The sequence below is a fragment of the Abramis brama genome, assembly GCF_963993115.1.
Source record: "Abramis brama genome assembly, chromosome: 20".
Classification (NCBI taxonomy): domain Eukaryota; kingdom Metazoa; phylum Chordata; class Actinopteri; order Cypriniformes; family Leuciscidae; genus Abramis; species Abramis brama.
The window spans coordinates 17,867,272-17,879,606 of NC_139982.1; the positions used below are offsets into that span (position 1 = coordinate 17,867,272).

Sequence of the window (12,335 nt, forward strand, 5' to 3'; positions counted from 1 at the left end):
ACAGAGAACAGGACATGATGGAGTGTTTTTTTTTTTTTTTTAACTGTACTGCTATTATGAGCTCCTTTAGAATAAAAAAAGAAAACTGCAAATTGTATTTGCTTGTCCTTAATATTGCACAGTACTGACTTTATAATGTCAGACACATTTTTTGCACAAATTTTGACATAAATATATACACACACACAGGCTTTTATGGATAGAATGACACAAATTTAGATAATTTTATATGTGTGGAAAAAAATATCTAATACATTTGTGGTAGTATAGATCAATTCGTATCCTGCCAATAACTTAAAAAGAGTTTAAAAACTAAATAATAAACATTCATGATATTTTCTTACATCATTTCTATCCAATTAAATTAATAGAAAATCATATTGACAATATTTAGAAAAAATGCTAGACAGTTATTGAACACGTACTGGCATCATAAAATAATGTCAAATTTATTAACTGTTAGTAATGATCGACCATAAATAGCTTTGTACCTTAAAAAAGCCTCCATACATTTGATCGCCACATCATCTACTTCTGGATCAAACTTGTTTGCCAAAAGATGGTGTTGCTTCACAATCCATTTCAAGTCCCCAGCTCCATAAATACACACCGCCCGTCTGTACGTCCCAGTGCATGGTGGGTAGGGAGCCCCACTCTTTAGATCTCCTTCATGGTAGCTCCACTTCACTAGACGAGCAATTGCGTTCATGTCCGATTGCTCGTACTTTATGTTTGGAGGGTTTGATCCTGGTACTGAAGGCATCCGCTGTAACGTAGCCCACATGTGCTCATCTGGACTGTATGTGTCTTTCTCCCATTCCATGAAATCTTGAATCTCTTTTCTTTTAATGATGTGATCCACAAACTCTCTTGAAACCACAAAGTAAGCATTTCCTGAGAACATAGGGCTCTGTATTGGTGGGGGTGACTTTCTAACATCGGTCCGAATCACATCGTTCGTAACATTGTGATGATACTGCCAGCGCCAATTTTTAGACTTTACAGTCTCAGACTCCAAACTGTTCTTTCCATTCAGTTGTTTTAGGATCTGAACCATTTCAGCATTGGTTTTAATGGGGAAATCAGTGCCACAGGTGTTGAGCAGATACCTCCACTGGACGCGTGACTTGAGCAGATCCTGCATGCAGTTGATGTCCGCTTGAACTCGAGACCAGGAGGCGTAGATCACATTCTCCAGTTTGCTGGCCACAAACACGTTGGTCAGACAGGACGCAATGGCCCTAACTGCTTCTTTAAAGATCTCAGGAGACCTCTGGTCCACATGAACACAGTACACATTGTCAGGAGTGTAAATGGCTCTTAAGAGCCTTTCAAACATCTCAATCTTCTCATGGATCACCATGGAGTAAGCAATGGGGAAATCTCGCTCCTCTTTACTGAGAGAAAGCGTCAGAAACCCTCTGTCTCGGATGTAGGATGGACAATCCTTGGTTGCGTTGAGATAAAATGACTCTGATAGCAGGGATGTTTTCTTTTTCGAGGTCATGAGATTCCTGAAATTGTCCTTGTTCACTACATCCATGTCTCCTTGGATAATAGCAGAACAAGCCTGTAGTTCTCCAACATCCTGCTTTAGTAAGTGATTCAAGACCGGCTCTTCTTTATTTGAACAATTTGTCCTTTGTTCTGGACGGTTCATCAAGAGGACGGTCAAGGTTGTACTCACAGAAAGAATGAAGATAATTTTCAAAATCCTCCGATTCTTAAACACCATGTTAATTTCTTTAAGATTATAACCTGCCAGGAGAGGAGACCTGTGTCAGTGAGGTATAAAACAGTCTCTCTTGTTAATATACCAGAAAGGTGTGGTAGGAAGCCAGCAAAGCATATACAAAGGGGAAGGACTAACGTCTGCAGGAAAGGGTATAGCAATTGTTACACAGCAGAGGTGTGACTAGAAGGTGTGATTGTCTGATCTTAAACTTTAACTTTTTAGTCAACTTTGCACACCAAGATATTAATAAATTAAATAAATAAAAATGTTTTGAAGCATTAAGGAATATTTAAAGTAACAAGTGTCAAGTGTCTTTGATTTTGAACTAAGGGTGGCCTCTTTGAGGAAGCTGATTATTTTATATTTTGGTTACCAGATCTGTAGCTTTTCTGACAAGTATGTGTTAACTATGTTTATATAGCCTATTGCCACTCTTTTAGCTTATCTAGTAATCTGTTTGCAGTTATAAGCATTTCTGCACTGATTTTTTTATATATATTTCTACAGAGGAATTATAACCTTGATGCCTAACTTGAGTTAATTAATTTAGTGTTGTTCTCTATACTACTTTTGCTGTACAAATATGCTAAAATTAAAACTAATGAATATTTTAGGTAGGTTAAAAGAAAGAGCATAATGCTAACAGAAAGAGATTAATGGATTATGTACTTGTTAAACTTGTAAGTGCTGCGGTCACATACCAGGGCAGGGGCTGAAGGAATGTTGCTGAACATGCAAAACGGCCTTGTGAGACATTCTGTTGTGAAGTCTGAAACCACAGTGGAAATGATAAAGTGCACTCATTCAATCCCATAATGTACTGTAATAGGAAGTGTCCAACTCATACACTCAATGACTAGAGCATATGCATAATGGACTGTTAGGGTCACATCAAATTAAATTATGTATCTGAATAGTTTATGTGAGAGCTCTGGAGCTCACTATCTTTCTTGAGCTGTGACATCAAAGGCAACAGAGAACAGACATTCCATTGTCCTTTTGCTTATGTGTTTCATTGTTGTCCGTTTAATATACTGCCTTTTTGAAACAATATTTACTTAAAGATGATCGGCGACACTATATCACCTCACAATCACAGCCGCAGTGAACGGCTGCCCACTGCTCCGGATGTGTATGTCCACGGTTTGTAGTATGTGTGTGTTCACTGCTCCTAATGTGTGTGCACTAACGGGTTAAATGCAGAGGACAAATTCCAAGTGTGGGTTGCCTTACTTTGACTTCACTTCACTTAATTGAAGCGTCCATTTAGCGTGTAGCTTCGACCTATTCACTTTGACATGTTCATGAGCCATTTAATCTTTGAAGGTCTAAGAGGCCTTTTATACAACACCATTTTCAACTAAAAACTGAAAAAAGTTTTTGAAAACGATACCGTTTTTGTCGCCATGTAAACAACAAAGACGCATATTGCGTGTTCAGTCTAGGTGAGTAATGTTTGTTTGTAGTACTATAGTAGTTGGCAGCATAGTACAGCGTTGTAAGACGTTTTCGCAGAATCTTGTGAACGGGGGATCGTTATGACAATGTTGTCTGTACGTGAAAAAAGCAAAGGAAAAACTTTTCTGTTTTTAGTACATCACCATGTAAATGTTCCCTAAATGCAGGGAATCTTGGCTATAGCAAGTTATCTCCCAGATAGCAAAATTGTTACGGGCCTTTTATGGCCCAAACACTGTTCTTAGTTTTGGCAAACATACCGCGCGGAATGCAGGCCCAAAACCGGCCCAAACAGTTTTGCCAAAAGCATGCCAGAAAGCTGCCAGAAAAATGCCAATGCCTTACCAGACGAGAGCCAGAAGACCCGAAATTGGCCCATATTCATGCCATAATATCGCCATTGAAAAGCCAGATGTCTCCCGAGCACAGGCCACAACTCTGCCAGATTATATTAAACAACTAATTTGGCCCATATTTAATATCTGCGCCCAACAGCAACCATGCAATTCAAAGATAAATCAAACCAGGAAACCATAACTGCTGAAAATTAGTGTTTATTTTCAATCAACATAAACATATGACCTAAATAGGTTAACATTTACAATTATTCATTTTTTTTATACAAATAAAATTTAAGAAAATGAAATCTAAAAACATTTATAATACAAAGCATGGTTTTAGAAATCACACTAGTAAAACCTTGAAACCATGTGTAAACCATGAAAGACCACAAACTTATGAACGGTAGTGTATGTTAAAGTGTGGCCAGAAACGGGCCAAAGTGGAACGTATATGTGTGTGTGCCTGACTTTGTGTTAATGTGTTATGTGTTGGTGGGTGGCTGGTGGTGGAGGACTGTGCTTCTCCTCCTCCTACCCCCCTCTCGATCGCCAGCCAAATACAACCAACGCCTCAACCATCGCTCCACCTCCTGGTTCGTGGATTCTCTGTATCCAGGATTTCTCCGAATGGCTTCTAGACACAAACAAATAAAGATATCATGGCAGGTTTCAGAGTTTTAATATAAGACTTAAAGACAAAGTAAAGACAGGCAAAGCCATTTAAACTTAAATTTAATTTAGGCCTTTAAGTTAAAGGAGAACTCCGGTCAATTTTAACATTGAGCTATTTTTTTTTTAAATTTGGAGTGCTGTCAATACAGAGAACAACGACAAAAATCGGTGTTGCCTACACCGTGTTATCCTCTTTTTAAAATTTTCACCCTGTTGACTTCAATGGGGCAAGTTTTAAACCTGCTTTTAGCCTCTTAACATCCTTGATGTGTCATTACAAGTGCACAGCCATATGAGTGATTCCTTCAGAGTGAACACGAGTGAATCTGACTGCAGTAGATGTGAAAGATATGGATAAAAATGGTTAATTCAGCTAGCGCTCATACCTGTATTTACATCCTGTTTTCGGTCGAAGTCCACAGTAATCGATTGTCGAGTTCACGCGCATAGGTTTATCACGTATGATCACGCGCGTGAACTCGACAATCGATTACTATGGACTTCGACCGAAAACAGGATGTAAATACAGGTATGAGCGCTGGCTGAATAACATAATTTTTATTCATATCTTTCACATCTACTGCAGTCAAAAACGGTGGAGTATCCCTATAACATTTAGAATTACATTGGCTTTTACATTGTTTTTTTGTAAATATATAATGTCAGTGGCTCTCATTCATGAAACACGAGCAGAATGAATTTTTGTGTAAATCGTGTGTAAAGTGGTTCTGGCGTAAATTTTCGGATTCATTAAAATGGTCGTATTTCCCAAATGTTAGTTGGTACGAAAGAAATCTACACCTGGTCCCAGCCACGCGTAAATAGTGCGTTTAACATCCGAACGTTTTGCTCATTAATAAGGCTGCCTTTTAATTCACCGTAATCGGGTACATATTTACACAGCATTTTGAAAAAATATTATATAGTAATTACATACGGGTTTTCTTTTTACTTTTATTACGAGAGACAGTAATAGCATCTGCAAACGGAACACAAGTCCACAAGTCTTTTTTTTTTTTTTTACAAGTTACAAGTGTTGCAGTCAAGCTTCATGTCGAACCATTTTCTTTTCACTTCTTCTGGGACTGTTCGATTAACAGATGAAACTCCAATAACTGCATCTGTATGCTGCCAAGCATTTTTACCTAAAGCATTTAGGTATTACCTAAAAAATCCTTCTTTTTTTTAGGACCTGATACGCCACTATGTACGCTTGAAAATAAAATGTGGCGTTTTGAATGAACTTCTGATAATAAAACATCAATTTCTGCATCCAAGAAATTTCTCTTTTTCATTCGCTTTTGAGAAGACACGTTGAAATCCTTCGTTTCGTGTCATAATATGATGCCCATATTTAGTTGTCAGTCGGTTTTAATGGGCGGGATTTATGGTAATTAAGAATGAGCGTGCACGCGCGTCCCATTTACGACTGATTGGAATTCATTAACCCACACACACATTTCACTATCAAATCTGACATTTACGAAGTATTTGTGAATCAGGAGAAGAATTTTCGGGAATGTCTCTTTACGCGCAAATCACTCACATATTTACTTGTATATTTACGAATGTTTCATGAATGAGACCCAATGTATGCATGTATGCACTGTATATCGAATGACGCTTTGGACAAAAGCATCTGCTAAATACCTTAACCACACTTCAAAATGTTTTTTATTTAATTAATTAATGAAAGTCGTAATGTTAAACTGCTGTCCGTCAGACTCTTCTGTTTACACATAAATGTCCTGCATGGGAATACCAACTCTAGGTAGAAAAGACACTTAACAGTAATAGCTGGGTCTCCATCCAACTTTTTAATGCACATTTTAACCATTTGAAAAAGAAATCCTGACCTGAAACGGATAAAATTCACAATATATTTACAAGCGGAGTTATATTAATAAACAACCTGATGCTTCCGAGCTTTATAATGGCAGTGGATTGCAACATCAGTTTGAAGCTCAAAAGTCTATCCATCATAAAAGTACTTCACACAGTTCTGAGGGGTTAATAAAGGCCTTCTGAAGCAAAGCAATGAGTTTGTAAAGGTTTAAATATTAATATTTTTCTTACATGAAGTAAAATTACTAGCTTCCGGCCAAAAGAACAATAACATACAGATTTTACTCTAAAGCGCAACTTATGCAACGTACTGCTGATATTTACTACGCCATGACACACTACGCTAGTTCTGACGTCATAAGTTGCGTAAGTTGCACTTTGAATGCAAGTAGACTGCATGGCCGTTCGGCCGTAAGCTAGAATTTTACTTTGTGATGTGTTAAAATATGGATATTTTTCTTACACAAACTCTTCACTTCAGGAGGCCTATTTTAACCGCTCAGAGCCGCGTAGAGCTCTTTTATGATGGATAAATGCACTTTTTTGAGCTTCAAACTGATCCACTGCCATTATAAAGCTGGGAAGTGTCAGGGTTTTTTTTTTTTTTTATAACTCAGATTGTATTTGTCTGAAAGAATGGCTTGGAGGTAAGTAAATCATTGGGTAATTTTCATTTAGGGAAGAATTTACCTTGTACAATTAAGCAAGGTGTGCCTTGTAGGGTCTCTCTCTGGATATCAGCAGCTGTGGCAGAGGGTTAGGGAATAAAAAATGTAAACATTACCAAATGTATTACACAACAAATACCAATTACAAATCTATTATTTATTATTTTAATATTCCATACAGTCTGCCAGGCAGCCACATATAATTTGAGACAAACAAAATGGTTAACTTGATTTTAATACTACTGATAATGTGCTGCCTTCTCTGAAGACAAAGAGAGCTCTGAAAGCCTTTCAACAGAACCCAGGCTCTGAAAAAATATTTAATGACGATGCTGGTTGGTTTAAGTTGCGCACGCGCAGTTTATTTTAGATAAAGATAGCTTACATGTGCTTTTTCACCCTGGACTGGAACTGATGTTCACAAGTCTTTCATCTGAAATCTGAGATGACCAATCAGATCAAAGAAGGCGGGGCTTTACTGTTTATAGAAATGTCATCATTTTGAACTGAAAATATGTTTGACATGATTCATGTAATTCATAGCTGAATATGGAGAGGCAAGAAACGTTTTGCATTTATTAGACAATGGAGATGAAATGCTTTTAAGGAATAAGTTAATAAATAATTCGCAGAGATCGAGCAAACGTGACAAGTGAGACAGCTCCAGGGCATTAAACAGTGTTACTGGTCTTGTCATACGGTTCACTCCCTAACACCGTTGAACGAGAGACACATGTGGTGTGACCCTTTTGTTCTGTTTGACACCTGCGGTGTATTGTGATGGTCATATTTGCATAGGTTTGGTAGGCCTATCAGGTTAGCTTCAGCTGAGAATGACTTGTAATCTGTATATAAGGCACAATGTAAATGTACTAAAATATATCCCACAATGTTTTCTAGATTTGTTGTATTCTTCCATTAGCCATTTTCCACCTGCCTGCCTGATGTGGTCTGGCAGATGTGGCCACTAAAATGTTAAAGAATAGAAAACAGCTGTCTAAAATTTTGTGCTACAAGTCATAAGGTTTTGTAACAACACAAGGATGAATACATTATGGCATATTTAATTTGTTTGGGGTGAACTGTCATTTTGTATGTGTCTTGTTAGATAAAGGTTTAATTGTTTTAAAATTAAAATATGAATATTAACGCACACTGAGATACTTCACATGCTTAAACTTTATTTAAATTCAAAGATAACTCTCCAATAGCTCTCCTGACTCGCATATACTTAGTTAACTTTACCCAGTAATATAAAATACATACTTCTTACTAGGTTTTGTTGAGTTACAGTCAATTGCAGGGTGAAAATAACAAGTTCTACTCAATCGTTTGAGTGACGCTTACTTGAAACAAGCAGCAACAAAGGATGTAATTATGTCACTAAACCAGTGAGAGATGGACCAGACCTTCTCAATGCGAAGACATGAGATTGTGGATGCAGATGGAGCAGTGGCCAGCTCTTTTTACAGAGAGACAAGCAAGTACTTATTCATATCCCTTTTTCCACCATTTGAAACCACATTCTGTTTAGGTTTGGCTTTAGAATTGGCCTGTAGGCCTGACCATGCATTGACAAATGTCCACACTGTCCCATACATTTTTTTTTTTTTTTTTTTTGCCTGTGTTGTAGGTGTTTGCAGAGTTTAACAGGATAGTCACCACAGATCTACAGATTGCAGAGTAACTTTTATGGCTCAGTGGATTGCTACAGACCACGCTTTGTCACAATCTTCAAGTCTTCAACACTCAAAAAAAGAAGCTGTTGAACGAACTTAATTAAATTAAGGAAAGCTTTTCCATGAAAATGAATTACATTTTTCCAACAAAATCTAATTTGTTTGAAATGATTTGTTGTAATCTTGTTGTATGAACTTAAATTCATTTAGTCATTCCTGCTAGATAAAGTTTTGTCAGGTTGACTACATTTATTTTTTGCCCTGCCTAAAATCGCCAACACTATAATTTTAGTTAATTTGACTCTACAGTTATTTCCAATGATAGGAGCTACTAGTGTTCAGTTTAATTAAAACCACCTTTCACAGAATAATATTGAATATTACTTGTGCGGGTCTGCGAAAGAGGTTCAATGCATGTATAGAATATAATGAGGCCCACAGCCCTAAGCTAAACACAGTCGCCACTCTTCTGCATAATGGCAACCACAAAATTTAAAAACATTACAGAAAGTCCTCTAAGTTTCTAACATTAGTGAATATTAAACACTAACATTAACTAACAACATCTTTCCATTTACAGAAAAACACATAAAATAACACTTTAATCCCTAAATTTACCCTTCTAATGCAGTCCCTTGCAAAGCATGCTGGGAACTACAGATCCACTGCCCAGTTAGTTGTCAACAAAAATGATTCATGTAGTTTTCACACAAATTAAGTAAACTTCAGTTTTAAATATATTAGGTTGATTGAACACAATTAAATTAAGTTGTGACAAAATATTAAACAATTGTGTTACTTTTGCTTATTTTAATTAATTAAATTTAACAAGAGGCAAAAAATCATTTTTTGAGTGAAGAAGCATTGGAGAGAAATTGGATGAGCTTATGCAGCAAATTAATACAGGGGTGAGTTTACTGCAGCCTTAATTTTTTATTATTATTCTGAATTGATCATGGTTTTGCTTACAATCTATCTAGCTGTTGTCTAAAGTGTTGTGGGGTGATAAACCCTTTAACTGTGGACTGTAATCTAGTCACTTCTCCACTTAAAGGTATAACGGTAATGACACTTTTTTTTTTTCATCTTCAGAACAAAAAATGAAGATACTTTTAATGAAATCCGAGTAGTGTTGTTTTTGGCGGCCTGTTTTAATTTTAGTTTTAGTCTAGTCTTTGTGTCAAGCTTTCGTTTTAGTTTTTATTAGTTTTAGTCACGTTCATACTCTTTTTAGTCTAGTCAAGTTTTAGTCGACGAAAACTGATGACATTTTAGTCTAGTTTTAGTCAACGAAAACTGATGACATTTTAGTCTAGTTTTAGTCGACGAAAACTGATGACATTATAGTCTAGTTTTAGTCAATGAAAATTGTATTTTAGTTTCTTTTTAGTAATGTAATTCTATTTAACCCAGTCAATATAGAATTTCAAACAAGGTTATCTTATTATATTTAGTATAGGGCTGTGACGGTGGCAGTTTTTTTTACCACCGCGGTAATGGACCAACTACCGGCGGTGGTTGGGGGTTATTTAAAAAAATAAAAAGAGTCTGAAGAGTCTTGGTCTGAAGAGCGAATTTTATTCTCCACAAGGGCGAGATATTTAGGCTATGTTTGAGATTGCGCTGCCAGAGAAAGTGAAACTAAAAATCACCCGCGCGTGTGAAACGCGCTTTACAACTAAACTTGACGCGCCCTATGTCTAATATAACAAGCACAAACTGTGTTAAAAATAATTTGACATGCAAGTACAAATGTAGGCTATCTGTCCTACAGTGTTTTTCTACTTTACCACAGTAAAGAATACGAATATAATAGGCCTAATTAAAAGCAAACCAATGAAGACACGTTTATAATCCCTTTAGAAAATGGGTGAGACGTGAGTGAAGATTTGGGAAAAGAAACAAGAGATTCCATGCAGGGATGAGTCACGATTTTTGGATATTCGATTAGTTTATTTAATTCTAGAATATTGAATAGGTTGTGCGATTATTCTCTAAAATAAAATCTCCATGTTCTGTTGCTGATGCGGTGACGCGTTCATGTAACCAGAGACACTGCTAATAACGCACATAACAGCTGTCACAAAGAACCGGCAAAAGTAATGATTATGAATGTGTCAAATATACCAATGAGACATTTTAATGGAATAACTAACTAAGTTAAGTTAACTAACTTATATTGTTAAATTCGCTGATAATCGGGTCGGGTGACCAGATCGCAAACCAGAATTTAAAGCTGACAAAGCTGGGTTCACGCACAACGTTCTCATTCGTCGTGACGTTATAACATTTCGTCTCGTCTCGTTTTGGTCAACGAAAATGAAGAAACATTTTAGCATAGTTTTTATTGTGTAAATCACATTTAGTCTCGTTTTTATTCGTCAACGATATTGCATTATACATGTATTTTAGTCATCGTCACATGACCAGCATTTACGTCTCGTCTCGTTTTCGTCAGGTGATAACGGTTCGTTGACGACAATATTTCGTCATAATTTTCGTTGACGAAAGCAACACTAAATCCGAGTCCTTTCTGTTCCTCCATAGGCAGCAATGAAAGAAATCATTAAAGCTCATGTGACTACAGTGGTTTAACCTCATTTCATGAAGCAACATGAGTGCTTTTTGTAAAAAAAAAAAAAAACTTGATTTACTAAATCTTATGGAATGTTCACAGAACAACAACTGGCTGCTCATGCATTAGCAAAACACACATACTTTGTGATGTCCTCGTGAACACGCATTGCAGGGCAGTTATTTTGTAAATGAAGTGGAATATTGTTTATTTGCTCAAACAAAGTACTCGCATTGCATCATAAAATTAAGATTATACCATTAGACTTGCATGGATTACTTTGTCTTTCTTACCTTTCTGGGGCTTAAGTGCTAGATGCCTAGGCTGCCTATGGAGGGAGTTCATTAAAAATAACTTCATCTGTGTTCTGAAGATGAACAAAAGTCTCACAGGTATGGAATGACATTATTTGAGCTATCGTCATTGTGGTGGTTTTCCATTAACGTTACGTTACAAGCTCAGCTCGACTCGATTATACTCACCATGTTTGTGTTTCCATCGTGAATATATATTGTCTTGTACCTGATGTGGTAACTTACCTTTTTCCTTATGGACTGAAGACGCCGCCACTTCACCGGGGTCAGTTTAGGTTGTTTACCGGGAGTGAGCGAGTCGAGTCGGGGCGAGTTGAGCTAACGTTATAGGGATCTAACGTGTCTAGCTAATGTCACTGAAATATACCAAACGAAAAATTGTCAATATCTCGTACCTTTACACCTGCATGTAGTTCCTTTTCCGTGTGGATTGAGAAAGAAGACGGCATTTCACCGCGGTCAGTTCAGGTTGTTGTTTTTAGTCGACTCGGGGCGAACGTCACTGAAGCTAATGTCACTGAAATATACCAAACGAAACAATCAGCAGCACTCACTCATATCAACGGTATTAATATATCCATATACTTATATAATAGATTTAATGTTAACGTTTCATACCTGAGATGTGTTCTTCTTCCAAAAATGTTGATTCTCTGGTAACGTTACCGTTGGCCGCGCAATTTCAAAATTCAAACAGCAGCTATCCCACAATGCTATGCGGTGCCTGTAAAATAATGCGTCTACAGTGTAGTTAGTTACAATAAAATTACAGGACTGTCCATAAATTTCCCATCATGAATTTGCATTTACAATAAAAACATGAATACAATATGTTGTTGTAAAATTTATTGTAAAAATTACATAAATTGCTAACAGTGTATACATTTATATATATATATATATACTGCAGGCACTCGGAAGCTATCGAAAAATACAATAAAAGTCCATGGGACCAACCTGTAAAAACATGAATTTATGCTGTGAAAACGGACATTTTAACATGGGGGCTATGGCCATTTGCTCCCTTTTGGGACCTCCCTCTAGCGGA

The 12,335-nt window shown here is 36.8% G+C and overlaps 1 protein-coding gene and 1 long non-coding RNA gene across 2 annotated transcripts; both read right to left on the bottom strand.

Moving 5' to 3' along the window:
- Positions 1-289: 289 nt before the first annotated feature.
- Positions 290-1,842, bottom strand: LOC311070478 (beta-1,3-galactosyl-O-glycosyl-glycoprotein beta-1,6-N-acetylglucosaminyltransferase 3-like). Its single transcript, XM_084094345.1, has one exon. It carries the CDS (start codon positions 1,733-1,735, stop codon positions 431-433), a length of 1,305 nt encoding a protein of 434 aa, XP_083950471.1. The 5' UTR covers positions 1,736-1,842; the 3' UTR covers positions 290-430.
- Positions 1,843-3,886: 2,044 nt separating this feature from the next.
- LOC311071118 lies at positions 3,887-12,072 on the bottom strand. The gene is made up of 3 exons (XR_014603757.1): positions 11,683-12,072; positions 6,742-6,795; positions 3,887-4,168 (listed from the first exon to the last, which is right to left on the bottom strand). It is a non-coding gene; the product is annotated as an uncharacterized lncRNA (long non-coding RNA).
- Between the last annotated feature and the right edge of the window lie 263 nt (positions 12,073-12,335).